This window comes from Sander lucioperca, chromosome 8 (assembly GCF_008315115.2).
Source record: "Sander lucioperca isolate FBNREF2018 chromosome 8, SLUC_FBN_1.2, whole genome shotgun sequence".
In the NCBI taxonomy this organism is placed as follows: domain Eukaryota; kingdom Metazoa; phylum Chordata; class Actinopteri; order Perciformes; family Percidae; genus Sander; species Sander lucioperca.
The window spans coordinates 17,333,724-17,353,054 of NC_050180.1; the positions used below are offsets into that span (position 1 = coordinate 17,333,724).

The window sequence follows — 19,331 nt, forward strand, 5'->3', positions numbered from 1 at the left end:
TCATGCACTAGAAAGATGTTAATTGACACCTAAGATGATATGTGAATAATACATGTTTTCCTTTCAGCTTCTCTTGATAAAATAGGTTTGTGTTTGAATGAAAATGACCTGTTTTATACTGTTTTATACACTGACTGAGGCTTCTGTCTACTGACACTCTGGTTCCTAGTGCCAGATCAGTACAGGTTTCTTATTGGGCTGGTCACACAGCACATTAAATACACTCACTGCTGTAGAAATATTCATTACAGGCATTTTGACGGATTTTACAAATCTGAAAATGCAGCGGGTTCTTGGAAAACATGCCAACTGAGGGACTAAGAGTATTAAGACAGAGAAGCTGGCTCCAGTGAAAGGGAATGGGAAAGGGGAGCTGGGTGTTTTTTTGTTCTTTGCTGAGATGGGTGAAATATAGGACTGTGGTTGTTTATTTTTTATTTTTTTATTTAACAGCCACATAAGATAAAATAAAATCTCCACATGCTCTGAAATCAGACACTGTATTTAGATACATTAGGCAATAGGAGAAAGGGGTTGTGTAATTAAGGGGTTTAGCACCACATGGGAACGAGTGAATAGAGGAAATTTGGGGCTCTGACTGTCGCTGACATTTTCCTAAAGGTCTCTTCGCCCACAGCACCTATCTTCTAGTGCTTTTCGTAATGATGGCCTGCCAGCAGAGGAGACGAGGTGTTATCTGTTAATCACAGGCCCCACAGTGATCCATGTCCACTGGTGATAGCCATGATGGACAGTTTGCTGGAAGAAAGAAACAGACAGAGAAAGAGGGAGATAGACAAAGAGAGGATATTGATTTGTAGGGATATCAAATGTCAAAAGTCAATAAATTACGACACAGCAGAACAGAGCAAACAGAACCCTATAGTTTCATATATAGTTTTATAATATAACAAATGCACAATATGTACATGTACTGTATATATTCATAGATAGAAAGAGACACATAAGAACATGGTTCAATTAGCTGAAAACTTAATAGCCAGCAGGTTATCAATTCAATTACAAATTACTAAAATGTATCCCACACTTTGAACAGCCTGATAGCTGACAACAATCTAATGGCTCTGGAAACAAATTGAGTAGGGTTATAATCATTAAGAACAATTTATCTGTACCTCTTGAACATATTGCTGTGACATACACATCTTTCACTTGTTCCAATCTGACCTATCTAAACGACCCAGTTTGTTGATCACTTGACCCCGCAGAGTTTAAAGGTCAGCCGGTTCAAACAGCTATCAGCATGCAGCAGGCACCATAAAACTGCTGTTTCTTATTTGAACTCTTTGACCCCACATTAACCTCATTCTCTACTGCACCGAGAATGATCACCTGCCACAGAGGAACAGAAATCCTTTACAGCATCTGGTGGGCCAGTGATAGAGAAACACTGCAGGTGTGTTGAACACCACAGAGTCAGCGAGAGCATAAGACTGTCGGTGAGCTAGCCAAGCTAACACGCTCACAATTAAAATACTAACATGCTAAACATGCGTACACATTATATGGGATGGATGGTAGAGATAGGCTAGATGAACCTGTTAAAGGAGAATTCCGGTCAATTTCAACACGTAGCTCTGTTGTTTGGAAATTTGGAGTGCTGGCAGTAGCAAAAAAAACGAAAAACAATCGGTGCTGCCTACACCGTGTTATCCCCCTGCTAGCGTTAGCACCCAACATGCTTAAACAGGGCAAGTTTTAAACGTGTTTTAAGCCTCTAAACATGCTTAAAATGTCATTACAAGTGCCTACCCATGTGAAGTGATTCCTTTTGAGGGAACACAGCGAATCTGACTGCAGTAGATGTGACAGAAAGGCATAAAAATTGTGTTAATCCAGCCAGTGCACATACCCTGTTTTCGGGTCAAGTCCACCCTAGTTGATTGTCGAACTCATACAATCCAATATTCCAGTCAAATTTGCTGTGTTCCTTCGGAAGGAATCACTGCACATGCGTAGGCACTTGTAATGACATTTCGAGCATGTTTAGAGGCTAAAAACACGTTTAAAACTTGCCCTGTTTAAGCCTGTTGGGTGCTAACGCTAGCAGGGGGATAACACGGTGTAGGCAGCATCGATTGTTTTAGTTTTTCTCGCTACTGACAACACTCCAAATTTCCAAACAACAGAGCTACGTGTTGAAATCGACCGAAATTCTCCTTTAACATCTTGCATGCATATACGTCTAACTGTGTGTCAATCACTGCTCATGCACACGCATTCATTCTCCCTTGTGGGGGGAGGGGCTTAGGAGACTGTTTTGGGCTTTAGTGGAAAGGGGGGAGGGACTGAGAAGTTGTCGATGTTCAAATTTTTTGGCTCCTGGAAGTCCTGGATTTTCACAATCCTACCTACAGCACCTTTAAATGTGGGTTTAATTACATTAAACAATTAGTCTTTGGCTGATGTGAGGCGTCCATGTCTGTTTGCGTTTCAGGCACTTCGGAATTTTTAAGTGGCAATTGTGTAACAATTTTCATAGCAATCCATCCAATAGTTTTTATTAATTTTCATTGCAAATACAATTTTTAACCAAATGAGAGTTATAGTCCTTTCTGCCTGTAGTATAGCAAAATCAATACATTTATATTCTTGGAGTTTCAGATTCAGATTTGTTGGATACAGGTGCAGCAAAATCACCTTAGGAGTCAAGTGGAATGTTGACAGACAAGATGAACATCATTTTATTGATCACCTCCCTCCAGAATGTTTTAATTTTGCCACACTCCACACAGGGCATAAATGTTCCTTTAGCCTTATTGCATTTAAAACAAAGGTCAGATATATTACTGTTGTATTTATTCAATTTAACAGGAGTTGTGAATGTCTGCATCAGCCAATTATATTGGAGTAGCTTTAAATTAGAGTTTGCTGTTTTTTTCTGAGATGCGTCACAAGTTTTCTTCCAATCGTTTTCTGAAATGTCCTCTTTTAAGTCCCCCCTCCTCGTCAAGTCTAACTATTAATGTTTCTTTAGAGCCACATGCAAGCCAGTTATATAATGATGAAATCAAATCCCTCTCATTGCAATTGTTTGTTATAATTTCTTCTATGGATGAGAGTGCAGGAATCCTGACTAATTGGTTTTGCATAGAAGAAATAAAGTTCCTCACTTGGAGATATTTAAAAAAATGTTTCCTTGGAATGTCATACATTAGAGAGGTTTCTTCAAAGGTCCTTAGAATCCCTTCTTTAAAGAAGTCACTTACTTTACTTATTCCTTTCTTTGCCCATATCTGGAATCCTGCATCCAGCTTGCCTGGTTTAAATGAAACATTGCCCCACACTGGGCTGAATTGTGACAGAATCCAATATGTTAATATATTTTTTTACCTCATACCTAACATTAACCATATTTAGAACTATAGGATGAGCAGTATGTGTTCTTAAATACTTTAGCTTGGCTGAATACAGGTTCCAAATCCATGGTACCTTAAAAGGAGACTGACTCTATGTCCATCCAAGACGGGACATCTCCAAAAGAAAAACAGAACATTATAGTTCTCAATTGTGTTGCTAAATAGTACCAATAAAGAATTGGAATTTTCAGCCCCCCAGTATCAAATAGAAGATACAGCAGAGATAAGCGGATTCGAAGAGTGTTCTTGGAGTTATTTCACTAAAACAAATGTGGCACTAGAGGAAAAGTCAGGGGATCACTGAAGTCACTTAAGAGGCTTTCACACCTGCCTCATTTAGTTTGGTTGAATTGCACTACTAGAGTTCGTTTTCCCCCTTGGTGCGGTTAGTTTGGGCAGGTGTGAATGCAGCATCACACTCAGATGTCCACCAAACGCTTTCATATTAACTCTGGAGCTATTTGTTTTTGGTGAAAAGGTGATCCCCCCAAGATGCCCCAACTATGTGTATTCCACAAGTCTGAACTAAATGGCAGGTGTGCTTTGCAATCTGCGATGCGGCAGAGCAGCAAACTGTAGCAGCTTGCAATGTTTCTCTCACAGAAATAGACTGCGGTCCAGCTCACCTTCAGTCGCATTTCTGTGGTCAAACCAGTTGTCGCTAAAGTTGGAGACAGACGCCGACAGAGCGAAGTCTCATTGAGCCAAACAATGTCTGGAAAATTATTTAAATGGAATGAGCTGGTTTGACCATGGAGATACAAAATATGCACTAGTCCAGAACACAGGACCTTCTTCCTGTATTTACTTTCTTGCTCCCGCCCCAGACACATCTGACCAATAAGCGCTGATAGTGATGCATTTTGGTTTGCTTGGATTTTTCTGTGTGAAACAAAACCGAACCAAGGGGAAACCGCTCCAAGTTTACAAACTCATCAACTGATTCGGACCAGAGCAAACAAACTATAGGTGTGAAAAAGCCCTTAGATACATCATCTGAGAACCATGAACGCCTGTACAAAATGTTGTGTAAATCTATCTTGTAAATGTTGAGATATTTCACTGGATCAGTGGAAACCTTGACCTGTTGGTGGCGCCAGAGTAAAAGTCGGGATTGGCAAAATCGTTAGGATTCATCCTCTGGGGACCATGAATGTCTGAACAAAATTTCATGGCAAGTTTTAATAGTTTTTAGAGATACTTCAGTCTGGACCAAAGTGGTGGACCAACCAACAAACGTTGCCATCCATACTAGCACGGCGAAAAACAGACACCTACTCACAGAGAAACTGAATTAAAGCATTTTACCTGCTGAAATTATCCATGTTCAAATGGGAGATATGGAAAAACAAAGCAGCAAGAAAAAAAGTAATAGTAGTCTGCAGGAGGCGCCATTACTTTCAAACGATTCTTCCTCAACTCTGATCAGTTATTACGAGCCACATGGTTTAATATGTGGGTTAAGAATTACTCTTGCAAGCGACAATACAAATTCTGGTTATGCAATTCTGACTCAGGGTCTATTGTGTATGTTAAGTGAGGAACAGGAAGCCACTTCACCTAATTAACATTTTATTCTTAATGTCTACTTTTGCTCATGGGCACCTGTAGTAGTCCGACCGGCGTTGTCAAACAACCCTTAAGTTTGTTTGTCTACATGTTGAAAGAGAAAAAAACAGTGAATACTGGGCCAAAGATCCTTCCTTCAAGCATACAAAACAGGAGGATTGCAGAGGATACTTAAAACTTACGGTGTGACCCCTCCTTTTTGTTCGCTTGCCTCGGATGACTGGTATCAAAGTGTTTGAATGACCTGAAAAAGGCACATGGAGACCCACGCTCCTGTGATAATTCTTCTCATTTACAGCATACGTTTTTAAATGGCAAATGACTGATTTTGCCTTCATAGGAGATACTTCTTTGTTTGTGTGCCTTTTCATGTCACATATTATAGATTTATGTGAGGCCAACAAGGTAGTCTAGTGCGGCTCATTCTCATGCGATCCATTCACCTTTATTATGATACTCTGGTGGGGGACAAGAGGTACCCTCACTCTAGATATACTGATTACTCGTTCTTGTCTGGCTACTTGTGTTTCTTGCCCTGTTGGACTTATTTTTTTGCAACATACCTGCATTCGGAGACCTCATCAATTGCTTTGGTGAGTTCAATGTTAATAGAACTGATGACCAGATCTACAAAAGTAAAAATCCAAGTTGTAATAAACTCCAGTTTTCCAAGCACACATGCTAGGAGCTGCAGCGCTGTATACAAAAGATATGGGTAAAGTAGAATTTAAATTGAAGGATATGGTAAATAATCATTATCCTCTCAGCCAGTCACGTTACTGGTCTCATACCACTAATAAAGTTGTGCTAATCACAAGGGAATATGGCAAAAATGGCACACCCAATGGAGAGACATTTGGTTTCGAGAGAGTACCATTGTTGTGTGGACGGTGCAGAGCAGCAAGACCTGAAAACATCTGCCGCCAAAGGCAGATGGTGGCTTCTGCAACTGAGTTTGTGTTTGTGTAGATAATGGAAGTTCGATCATGTCATTCTGTTTTCGTTGCCAGTTTTATTTTGCAACACACAGTGATCTAAAATTGTATCTACGGAATTTTTGTTATATGCAGTTGCTGACTCTCTTGTAGGCTTCAATAAAATAAGTAAAAATAAGATAAATAATAGCAACAATATGTTTAAGCTGTTTACATCAATAATGGTGAAAAGAATGTTCAGTTAATTCAAATAATTCACTTTATATGACTAAAATTGCATTTTGAGAATAAGACACAAAACGCCATTTTTCCAGGGAGGTTGGAAAGGAGGCCATGGCGCACACAATTAATGAGTTCGGCATCTCCTGCATGAACTAGGAGAATAATGAGCTATTAGTCACCAGGCTGATGTGTGTGGAGGTGAATGGGGTTATTTGGTAGCACCCACATTATTTAAACACACTGGATCATTGTGCATGATGGCACTTCTTAAACTAGAGGCTGTGGGTTTATCATATACTGTATGTCGTCGATTTAAATGACTGAAAGAGGTTTTCACAGATCAATACAGACTGCTTTACTGACATTCCTGCTAATACCACATTTAAATTGTACATGTGATGCTACCTAAAAACAAAATTGTTTATATTTTTTCTGTTTGTGTGGCAAATTTCCTCTTAGTATTTAGTTTGCCCTTTTTGACAGAAGAATCACTTCATATTCAGCTGAGAGACATCTGTTGTAAGTGCAATGTCAAAGACTCAATTACCATCTAGTCTGACTCACTGACCGTTGGGATAAAGTCTGCCATTGGCCGCCTATTTCAGCTGGCATTCTCCTCCCCTTCCGCTATCTCAGATATCTATTTTGCAAGGGCACTGTCGCTGCATCCGGGCCATTGCTCTGCCCAAGACAATTGTGATTGGTTTAAAGAAATAAAAACAAGCCAGAATGTTTTTCCCCCTATCCCAGAATGTTAACTGGGGCAGCCAGACTTTTCTCCAGCGCTGACACAGCGCTGTTAAGATAGGTCTGGCAGTGCGAGACTAATCACCACAAAAAAACACAAAGAACTTAAATGAAATGCCCACTTCTTTGCACCTCTCCTCTCGCCTGTGTGCCATCTCTGCACCAAACACAAAAATACCAAACAGCATTTTAAGGGCAGCAAAAATCAACTTGTCGTGCTGCTTGCGCTAGTTGTAGTGCTGCTATTAAAAGAAATCCCACTCTTACCAGTAGCGCATAGGCGTGTGCAATAAAACATAGCTACCGTCTGTATCTTTGGTTATAAACCTGTGTGTATACTACTGATTTTATTTGCTTAATATGTTCAGCTGCTGAATTTTTTTTCAGAAAGTGTAACCTTCCTCTGCCCCCGAGAAGTCATAGAAGCTTAGGGTGGATGGTTTGGCATATAAAATACACAACTCAGACACTAAAAGCCATACAAAGCGTCTGACTCTGACATTGGAGACTGCTGTTCCTCCTACCAACTGCCAACATTGGTTTCTTTTACACATAATCTTTACCTAATCCTAACCAAGATGTTTATAGTTGCCTACACTTAAACAATAGTATGTTCCTGCAGTACCGGAGGCTGACCGCATTTTCAGGACCTTAGTGTTTTCGGTTACACTTTACTTGAAGGTATCTACATAAGAGTGACATGACACTGTCATGAACGTGTCATAAACATTATAAACAACTCATAAACGTTTATGACATAACGCTTCTTTTAGTAAGTGTAATTTGGTTTTTGTCATGACAAGTTAGGTTAAGATTAAGTTTAAAAAGGTTTTTCCACCCAGATACTACTTTCTGTCTTGCAATTCAACTTAGTTGCTTAGAGTTGCATGTTGGGAAATTTTTGTAATTAGCATACTAAATAAAGATGTACTTTTTAAATGTATTTAAATTGAGAACAATATATTAAACACATTTCACAACCCACACCCTAACAAAGAAAAAAAAGCAAGCAAATAAGTCAAAAAGTTTTTAATTTTGGCAATTTTCACATGAAATACAGACAAACAGGAGAATGACAGTTTTAATTATTTCTTGTCTGCCATTTCTGTTCTTCACATAATCAAACACTTTCAAGTCTCAATGATTCCTGCGAGAGAGAGAGAGAGAGAGAGAGAGAGAGACAGAGAGAGAGAGAGATGCAAGAAAACAATAGAAATTACATTTTATTAACAGTTGACTTTTCCTGACCCTTCAATACGAAGAAGTTAAGAGCACTACCTTTTAATTGAGTGGTCTTCCTTCTTTTCTTATTTGTTTTTCCGATCGTCTGCAGAATTCCTCCACTTCACTGAAATAGTAAGTGGACAACATAATCAGTGATGGGTTATAAAAACATTTAAAAAAGATGCATTCATTACTACTTCTTAATTAAGGTATTAACTTATATTAGTAAATAGTTGATCAAGATTGCATGGCATTGTGTAAAAAAACTGAAATACCTGTGATGATAAAGTATCCCAGGTATAACAATGAACATTAAACAAGTCACGTCTGAAGACAGTGAAGACCAATCCTAAGGACAGGCATTTATATCTTTTGAAGTAGGTGCTGGCTATAATAAATTATTATAGTCATAAAGTTAACAAGTAATATAATACACCTAGTTGGGCTCACCAAAGATAGCTAAAACGTTACGTTTCATTAAACAAATACTTTAGGCTAACAGTTAGCAAGCAAGCTAACGATGATTGTAACGTTAGGAACTTTAAGACTATTAATGTTTACGTTAATTTACTCACTCACACTTTGGCTAGACAGCTAACGTTACTTTACTGTCCAATTCAAGACACCAACGGTTTTCACAGTAACGTTAAACAAATAAAAATAGCATTATTCACAATCAGTAGCTAATGTTACTCACACTTGGCTTGATGTGCTCTTCTTCCATTTTTGGTGGTAATGCGGTCCTGTCGCGTCATTATGAATCCCACTCGCTTTCTTTGCAAGACCCTTCCTCTAGTTAGGGTCCTACAATTGTGATCCTGAAAATGTGGTCGTGAAAGTGCAGCCTCTGGTGGTGCAGCTATTTGCTACTCCACTTAAAGCTGCATAAATACATTTTTGGCCACTTGGGGGCAGTGGAACAAGCTGCAAAACAACACGTTATCACTTTATCAAATTGGCAAACAATTTAGCAAACTTTTGCCTGTCGCCTGAGGGGAAACATTTGGCTCTTTAGCTGCTAAATACTCCACTGTGTTCACCAGCTATAGTCGCTAAATTAGTTCGTCTGCTGTCAGGTGCTGGACAGGTAGTGTACGGGTAGTGGGTTTATCAGAACTGGTTTGATGAAAAAACTTCCTGCTGGGGCTAGAAATAAAGTTGGTGAGAGTAAGTGGGCACGATAAACAAAATAGTTAGTTTAAACAGGCAAATTCGCAGGATAGAGATGAGAGAAACTGCAGAGTTCTGTGATAAGTTCCGGTGGGTTTGTCACCTCAATTAGTTATTTGATCAACTTCTTCCTATAAATATGTTGATTAGTGCAGCTTTAACCATTCTTAAGCACAGAGGTGGCAAATCAAAACTATGAATATTTGTAAGACATAAGGGTGGTTTTGGAAGGCGATGTAGATCAGATGTTGTTCAGACTTGTTGAACACATACAAATGTTGACCTTCTTTAAATATTCTTCAAATATTATAGGGAAAGCAAATTAAATTAAGTGAAAGTTATAAATATATCCAGTATGGACACTCTTTGCAGATTGAATATAAAAGCTGCTAATTTTCAGCAGACTTTTCAGAGCACTTTTTGGTTTTATAGGCCGGGCTGAAGCTATACCACTGAGGACAACCCCTACATTTCTCCAACATTTTGGGGAATTTGAAGGGTTTAATGACAGTAGGAGTTTACACTCTTTGTTTCAACACATTTTTGAGGTTTTTGAGATTCTAATACTTTCACTTTTCAGTATTTTTCACCAGAATTACATTCGTAGAAAAAGCTTTGAAATATTTAGACCATAATAAAGTTTAATGAAAATATAATTGAACACTTTAAAAATAAAATAAATTGTGTGGGGTTTTTTTAAATATAGATATTTAACGGCTAGTTAAACTTTCATAAGTGGGTGGGTTTGTGCTCGGGGACTTTGGACTCATGACCTCAGTAAAATCCTGGCTGATTGAGAGTCTCCTCTCTTTTCATTCAGTGATGGACAGTGAGCCCACTCAATATGCTGCACCCCAACCCCCTAAACTTCCATCTTCTTCAAACTTATTCTTTCCTTTCTCCTCCTTCCTCAAAAATCTCACCGGTTCCTGTGGAGTGGCTGGTTTTGTGTGGCCCCAGCACTGTCCCGTTTTTATCACTTCTCTGACGGGTTACCCGGTCCCCCTCGCACCTGCGCTGCTCCCAGGTCCCTACAGGAATGCGCTGGGGCTTGTAATCGCCATTGTGGGGGCCATTGAGTTGTACGGCTGACTGAAACTTCCCAACCTCACAGCGCGCTGGCCGCTGAATGGGGCTCAGCGTGGGGCGGCTCTCCAAACCACGGCCGCTGCCAAATTCCTACAGTGGCGCTCCACAATCACTCCCACACAGGCCCCGATATACCGCCAGACATGAGGGACGGGGAGGGGGGCGGTGGGACGGGATGGGGTAGTGGTGAGTGTGTGTCGGGCATTGAGATGGAAAAGTCTACATTTAACTCCGAACAAAACCACTTTTTGCGGTATCGCCACTCTTGATGGACCTGGCACAAATATCTCTTGACTTTTTGTCACTTTTCCATTAGCTATTAAAGTGATTTAGGGTCAACAATAAACCAAACATATATTTTTCATTTTAATACATCACCTTTTGTCAAAAAGTTCCAGTGCAGATGCTATTCCAACAACGGAGAAATCTGAAAAATAAAAAATAGAAAATAAAAAAGCGTTTGAATGCGTGCCAAAGTTTGAAAATAAAGCAATTTCTCATAACTTTCAGGACATTTGTGCTGCGTTTCGGTGCATTAGGTCTGTGTGCCGGCATATAGCGTGGTAGCTGTGGGTAGATAGTCAGCACTGCAGGATTAAGAGGCAGCAAGATTGTTAAACATGTCAACGTGTAATTGCACGATAAGGCCCTTCCGAGGAATTCATTGGCCCAGTTGCTTTCTCTATTCCGCGCTAATCTCGCCCGGCACATTTGCTCTGTGCAATCTGTCTCCATAATCTTCTGTGACAGAGCGGGCGACGAGAGCAGCCTGCTTGGTAATTTTTTTAGGAAAGGGGGGTAGACGTGGAGAAAATATGCAGAGGCGTGATAAAGTGACGCTAATTATCCCCATTTAGGACAGGGAGTGCAAGGGATCGGGGCTTTACGAGCAACCGAGTGTGCGCTGGAGCTGATGGCCTCCTAGCACGGAATATATCGGTGGCTACAAGATAAGAGTATCGCACGGTGGAGAGATTTATTGGCCGGTCAGCTAAACACATGAACACGCGCACACAGGCAAACGCGCGTACACAAACACACACACACACACACACACACACACACACACACACACACACACACACACACTGCTGCGACATATGCCTTTTTACGTTGCACCCTACACTTACCCCTCTTCCACCTCAAGGTGTAATTTATTCGGGTTAAATTTGCCAGAACGCTCCTCTTTTAGCCATGGCGATGCGCCGTGACGCGCTCCGCCTCTCCGGGCTTTCAGTGTTAATCCGCATCTCTTCACATCAACAGATAAGATAGAAACAGATGCAAAACACACGAGGAGGCCATCCCATGCCATACTACGCGCTGTAGTGCGGAGAGATGTCTATATGCGGATCTTTTGGGTTTTGGAATTTAAACTAATTTCCAGACATTATTCCTCTGATTTTTATTCAACAGATTAATGCGCAGCCAGACGTTACACGCTTTACTGTGAGGCCTAACAGGTTTAATTGACATACCATGCAAGTCTTCATCAGTGTGAAATAGACCCTTTAACTATGTATTTGAGATTAATTGATTTTTAAAAATGCCTAAGTAGGCATACATTTCCCTCATTTGCAGGTTGTGTATGGCTATTAGCCTGTATCTATGAGGCCTACGGGCAATCAACATGTACATGTCAAAACCAGCTGGGGCCTGTCAAAAAAAAGACGTCATTTTCAGAACTATTTTTCATTATTTTGAAAAGATTAATAATCTGAACGACATGCGTAACTTTTTTTTCTTAAACACGTCTGATCCACAATGAAGGTGGTTTTGAAAAAAGGTACCAAAAGTCTCCTCAAATCAAACATCTACAGCTTTGAAATTCTGATGAGTCATCAGTAACCCATAAGCTACTTGTCACGAGCGTGCTTGGCCAATGGGAAATTTTAGTCCAGTCTGTGCAACAGTTAGCATGTATGGTTTTGGTTGTGCGTGTTGAGGATGTAGCCTATACTGTATGCAATACATCTGGAAGTATTCCATGCTCTGCTTTGTGAGGGTGAAACTGAGTTTTATATTTGGAAGATGTGGCACTAAGATTTGTTTTCTTCCTTTACAATGACAGACGGTTTATTCCCCCCCCCCCCCCCCGCCCCCCCACACACACACTCTCTTTTAGTGGTGATATCAAACATGAATTTATTGTTCAAATCCCCATTTGTGCCTCATGTATTTATCTCGGTTCCCTTAAACTTCCCTGACTCTCTGTTAAGTGTCACTCCGACCGCCTCACAGCTAAACTAAAATGTGATGCAATAGGGATAAACCCCCGGGTAAATAACAGTTATTATAAATATTTTTAGATCGTGATTTATTATCCTTGAACTCTGTTCATTTGATTTGCATGATAACCAAACTACAGCAGAAGAAATTAAGATTTTTGTGATTTTGAGGACTACGTAGGTTATTGTTGGTCATCACGTAGCTATCAATATCTTAATTAAGATATCATATCAGTTTTTTCCTCTCAAGTAAACATTTTAAAGGCTAAAAGGCAGAGATGGTGGGTGATTAAAAATGTCCCGAGGGCAGTGGATATAAAATAAACTAGTTCAAGTGAAAGATCACTAAAAATCGAATCTTATTATTTATTTATTTTATTTTATCACTAAAGTGTCCATTAGCCTATATATTGCTCTTCTTTACTTTACCCGTCTAAGTCTCTAAGTTTTACGCCAAGTGTTCAGAACAGAAACAGTGAAATTACATCAAACTCAATTTCTCAGTGCATCAAAAAGACATTAATCTATATAATTATTTACTAGTTTTTAAAAAGGTCTAAAATAAACCCATATTTAAAAAATCAATATAGCAAATGAATTGTATGGCCTTTTGATAGGCTGTATAATTTTTGTTGAAGAACAAATCTTAAAATCTAATGGGATCTTATCAAGAAATGGAAGTCTGTAAAAACTTTGATATTCGTTTAAAAAATAGAAATATACTTACTGATTAGTAGAATAAGTATAAATTGGTTCAATGAAAATGTGATTAAAAAATGCTATAAAATGTAGTCACATCTAATAAGCAATTACAAGGTGAAATTTGATTTGTTAATAGTATAATTAAGTAAAACCTCTTCTTCCCGTTAATAAATGAGGTTTCGTTAATAAGAGAAACAGGTGGTTTGTCATATAGGGCATTCACGTACTCTATATATTCAGGTTGGTTTAGAAAATGTAATGTAATGTGTAAGAAATAATTTTTATATGAAAGGATAATGTGGGCCACCAACTTGTCATTCCTAAAATATTCATAACTTGAATATTGTTTGGCCTACACGCCACTGAAATAGAAAAAAAGGTTTTTATAATTTATAAATACATTTCTTTTTACCCACATTAAAGTCTTGCCCATGAAACAACATCATCTTATCAAAATGGTTTCCTCGGAGGCCTACAGACTGGAGCTTTTACGCACAATTACGCACAGACAATTAGGCTATAAGCTCGTGGGAGCTGTGGTGTCAAAATTTAAACAGGTGGCTATTTTTCTCGAGAGGAGGCTTGATGATATTCTTGTGTCCTAAAACGTGAAAACACTCCTGTAAAAACATTGTGAAAATAATCAATCTAAGACGGTTGTCTTAAGAATCAAAGCAACATCTGGTGAAATTTATTCAATTCTTCTTCATTGCAATATCAGGGCTTTTCACTTGCAGAAAAGCACTTAAATTACAACAGCAGTTGCCCGTCATCCTTTCAAATATTAAAATTATTCACAATTTACAATAATTAGAGTGTTACAATAAAAAGAGATGATTTCCAAGAATTAAGACACAGGCTTCTACAAATGAACACAATGTTTAAAGAATGTGATTTTCCCATATCTTTTAAAGCACTTTCTTAAAATTATGACACGTTATCTCATTTTCAATAACTTACAAGAACCCCCAAAATTATGAGACAATTAAACCAAATATCCCCATGTGAAACTGGCGTAACCCTCAACTAAGACTGTGAAGTAAAGGAGAAAAAGATGATAGCACAATAACCAATATCTCAGCATCATATTTGTTAGGCTATATAACTCCACTGGTGGCTATTAAAAAAAAAAGCCGAGATGAATTTGCTATTTACCCTTCATTTACAATATCATAAACATTCTGTACAAAATGCAGGTAGTTCTCGGGACCGGGGTTATTTAGAAAAGAGGTAAATATTTGGTTATGTGTTCGTTTGCAGTTTTCAATTATTCTGTGAGTTCTAAATGTGTGTTAGAGGGACCGTCCCGTTCACTCCAGCCGTGGCGCTCTGGTAATGCTGCGGCAAGGCATGGAGTCTACTTTGCATTGACGGGTCCCCCGGCTCTCCGGTCGGTAAATACATGCTTATCATCTCTCTCAAGTCTCCGGGGCAAGGACCCCGTGAGTGTGTGCTGCTGACGGGAGGGCTTACACTCGGCTCCGACTTCACGAGCGACCCTAACGTCCCCATGGCAGCTGAGGAGACGCCGGAGCCCTGGTGCTGTGTGTAGGTGATCCCACCGTAGCCGGATGGAGAAGTGTTCATGTAGCCCTGAGAGTTCGAGATGGGGCTGTACTGCAGGGCTGTCATGTCGTAGCGGTGCATGGGCTGGGGGTTGTGTGAGTGATGGTGGTGTGAGTGGTGGTGGTGGTGCGCTCCGCTCCCCGGGTGCTGGCTGTAGGCTAGCTGAGCTTCCTGCATCATCGCTGCCGCAGCCGCGGCTGCAGCCACCTGCCCCGAGTACGCACCGTTCGCCCAGCCGTTCATGTGCGCATAGCCGGAGCTGGCGGAGCCTACGTGACCCACGGGGCTCTCTAACCTCTGCCCGACCCCGGATGAACTCATTCCGACCCCTAAACCAACTCCACCGCCCCCACTGGGCCCAGAAAGCAGTCCACCGGCAAGGGAATATTTGTCCTTTTTCAGCAGCGTCTTGGTCTTCCGTCTTGGCCGGTACTTGTAATCCGGATGCTCCTTCATGTGCATAGCTCGCAACCGTTTCGCCTCGTCGATGAAAGGGCGCTTCTCAGCCTCGGACATCACCTTCCACTCGGCGCCCAGCCGTTTGCTGATCTCTGAGTTGTGCATTTTGGGGTTTTCCTGTGCCATCTTTCTCCGCTGCCCACGGGACCACACCATGAACGCGTTCATCGGTCTCTTCACCCGTTCCTGATTCGCTTTGGACCCGCTGTTCGGCCCCGTTTGCCCCGTGGTAGTGTTCGTTTGGGGGCCAGGGGAATGGAGGTCAGTTTCCATCATCATGCTATACATTCACCTGATTTTAAACTTCGCCACCAACAGAGAAAAAGTCTATTTCAAGATAGGCGCGCACAAGATCGGGTGCGCACAGGATGACTTGGTTGCAAAATTAAATATTCTAACCCCAAATGATTCAAATACGAGATAAAAAATAATCCGAAAAGGGATATAAAATGTTCTCCAACCAGTATATTTCACCCTGTATTCGCCTGGGTTGGTTCACATCCACTGTGATAGAATGCGCATTGAGCTACTTTCCCTGTCGGAGTTGAGAAGTTGGTTAAAGCGGCGGCCATATGATGCGCACTGACAGCGGTTAAATGAGCCACAAGCGGCCAATGAGGCTCTAGCAGCAGAGTGATTTGCATGGCGTTTGGTCAGGTGACTAGAGGACCATAGAGGAAGAACACACCGGAGGAGGAGGAGAAGGAGGAGGCAGAAAGGAGGGTCAATCCCACAAATAGCAAGACATTTGAAATTTCCAAAAACGCTCTCAGCTAAACAAAAATAACTAAGATTTGTTAGCAGTGATTCAGCGGGGTGCAGATGGTTGCCGTATTTTGAAAATCACTTTAAAATTCTTTCATATCAAGCAGCTTTTACATTCACAGGCTTCAGTAAAAGTCTGGGTAAAATTATTGTTACTCTCCACTTTCTCTTTATATTTGTGCTTGGAACTCATTGGAACATTTCCTCCCATCTTTAACGGGTTATTCTCAAATATAGGTTACTGTGCGTCCCAGAAGCCTGGCCTCAACTGTATTTGTATACACTAGAATTACACTACAGTCTGCCCAAATCAATTTAATATCAGGCGACTTGATGCTCAACCAGCGCCTCAAAATCCTTTTTTCAGACCACCATTCTCTCTCCCTCCCAGGTATGTAATTAAGGTTTGTAGTAATGGTAGGTGTGTGTGTGTGTGTGTGTGTGTGTGTGTGTGTGTGTGTGTGTGTGTGTGTGTGTGTGTGTGTGAGTGTGTGAGAGAGAGAGAGAGAGAGAGAGAGAGAGAGAGAGAGAGAGAGAGAGAGAGAGATTACACACACTCAGTGCAGAAGATGATGTGACATAGATTTGGTAAAGAAAAACTTGGGTTAAGAGGAGAAGCCCCTGAGGATGGATCGCCAAATAATGACGTGGAATTGCCGGGCAAAGCACCGTTATCGCCGTCTGCTGGCGATGGTGAATGAGTCTTGGCCGTGCCTGTGTGTGCAGCTAAAGATTAAATGTAAATTGCTCTGCTGTTGTCATTTTAGTTTAGGACTTTTTTTTACGTGGCTGATACATTTTAGGTCCCTTATTTAACATCAAGTTCCCAGTTCGTAAACCGTGAGAGGGAACCGGTCTATGTGTGTCTTCGAGTTGGCGCATATAATCCAGATTTCACAGCTGACCTCCCCTGAAAAGCCCAATCAACCCCTAATAGAACGGAAAACCACTTCCCGCGGCGAGACTGACGATTTAATCATTCTATCATTCTTTGCTGTTTTTATTTTTAATTGGAGCTGAGCTTGATATAGCTCTCTGTTTAGGGCCTGAGGGAGTGGGATCACTCGGACAGATCCATGCGTCTTTGGTAATAGGGTTAACGGGATATCACAATGGTCAATAAACGTTTCCAGTGGTCCAGGCCATGTGGCTTAAGGCCCGAGGATGATGATAATATAATGATGACACCCTCACAAGACGGTGAGTGCCAGTGACGCCATCGGATCAGAAAACAAATAAACAATCAAAAAGAAAAGAAAAACAATACAGTACTGACGGTATACTGGCTTCTTATAATAAATACATGTAAATATCACTGATAGCCTAAACTGCCTCAATATTAATACTAATAGCACATGACAGCCACATTCATAAAAACATGTTTTCTATATTTAAACATTTTAAAGTAAGGATTCATATTGTATTGACCAAACCAGAGGCAAATATACCTCCAGTAATACAAGCAAATATACATTGTATTCTTGGCAACAAAATATATCTTCTACTTTTTTTAAGCATTGACCCCCTTATCTTAGGTCTAAATTAATTCAAACAAGCGTCACCGACAATGCATCCTATCGTTAAAATCCAACAATCTGATGAAGTAGATTGATTTGAAAAAAAAGACCTGTTGTCACAGTGTAGATTTAAGGATCGATCGACAATATTAATATAATAATAATAATAATAATAATAATAATAATTATTATTATTATTATTATTATTATTATTATTATTATTATTAGGCTACTATTTGTTACTCTCATTGTGGAGTGGATTTAGGATTGTAGAGGATTAGCCTTTACAGTGACACTGGGACCCCGTTGGCCCCTGTTTACTCTCTCTGTCATCCCCCATCAGTCACTCCTCTTTTAACAAACCTCTTTTCAATCCTCCTCGCTCCTTTGTGCGCGGCCTCTGCAACAGGATGTGCGCACTGCGATGATGGTGCACAACTGGGGCCAAGGGTCAAATTAGTTATCCATGCCCCCCCACCCACCCACCACCACCACACACACACACACACACACACACACACACACACACATAAATAAATAAATTAATAAATAAATAAGAGAAGGATCGTGAATAAATAAAACGTCTCACAAATTGTGTGCTGCGGCGAGCGAGTGTCATTGTGCCTTTAAATCTCTGCAAACTCTTAAATATTTTGCAAAGTAACCCGCACGCACAAAAAAAGTAAAAAAACAGGACAAAAAACCCGAGACCGATTGTATCGGGGTTATCCTTAATCTGTGATCTTTAGGCTACTCCTAAAGCAGATAACCTAAGCCAAAACAACAAGGTCCACGTGTGCGCGTCTGTATGTGTGTGCACACAAGGCAGGGCGCGTGGAAATGTAAGAAAAAGAGTTGTGATCACCTGCTGATAGGCTTCGCATCGGGAAAACAATTGTTTAAGAGCTTCGGTCTACACCCTAAAATCCAAAGTGTGGTGATCAGCCCCCCATATTCCCTCTCCCCCCCCCCACACCCCCCGCCTCCTGAAAAGTAAAAAAAACAACCGAAAGAATCAAGTAGGCTAAACTTAATATTGAACCACCGAGCCATGTAAAACAATTCACAATTTATTATTAATAATAATAATAATAATAATAATAATAATAATAATAATAATAATAATAATAATAACAGTTCCATATTTTACAGCATGCAACAGATCTGTCTCGTTAATCCAGCCGGACAGATAATAATCACTCACTTCAGACCAGATCAGTAGCCGATAATGTCACCTCGGAAAATCAAACTGAGTCAGTTAGAGAGCAACTGGTAGCACGTTGAATTACAGAACATGGTGCTCTGTGCAGCCAAGCCCCGGTGCGTCTCACTTGTCTCAAAATAAAACGACAGCGAGCAGCGAGACACACACATTATCTGCATTGAATTGAACACAGCAGCGCGCAGACGTTCCGAAATAAAGGTTGCCAATAAAGACACTTGTCAGTATGAACAACCACTGATCAGAAAGCGTTCAAGTTTGCTTTACCAATTCTGTTTTTCAGCATTAATTCCACTACACGTTCAAACTAAAATAGATTTTACGCACAACAGATACGTTAACTAATAATGCATCTACAGGTTAAATGCCTTTCTTGCGTACATAATAGTCATATGCAAACTTACGCATGTCCCCCTCGTTCCCTCTACTGCAGACCAAGTGGGCAGATTTCTCCCTCCATACTCCTAAAGCCGTCCTAAACCCTCCAAAGCCTCATGTAAGACCGCTACTCCCACTACAATCTGGCCGCTCGAGTG

At 40.5% G+C, this 19,331-nt stretch overlaps 1 protein-coding gene across 2 annotated transcripts; it reads right to left on the reverse strand.

Annotated features, from left to right (window-relative positions):
• Window positions 1–437: 437 nt before the first annotated feature.
• Window positions 438–15,934, reverse strand: sox1a (SRY-box transcription factor 1a). 2 transcript variants are annotated; one of them, XR_004104036.2, is made up of 5 exons: window positions 14,740–15,934; window positions 10,715–10,763; window positions 8,775–9,001; window positions 8,132–8,201; window positions 7,868–8,000 (listed from the first exon to the last, which is right to left on the reverse strand). XR_004104036.2 is itself a non-coding variant. In XM_031294066.2 (3 exons), exons 1-2 carry the CDS (start codon window positions 15,577–15,579, stop codon window positions 10,743–10,745), a joined length of 861 nt encoding a protein of 286 aa, XP_031149926.1. In that variant the 5' UTR covers window positions 15,580–15,933; the 3' UTR covers window positions 438–759; window positions 10,715–10,742. The 2 variants fall into 2 exon arrangements, 1 of the variants encoding a protein (XP_031149926.1); XM_031294066.2 differs by lacking the exons at window positions 7,868–8,000; window positions 8,132–8,201; window positions 8,775–9,001 and adding an exon at window positions 438–759 and having other exon boundaries at window positions 14,740–15,933.
• Window positions 15,935–19,331: the final 3,397 nt, after the last annotated feature.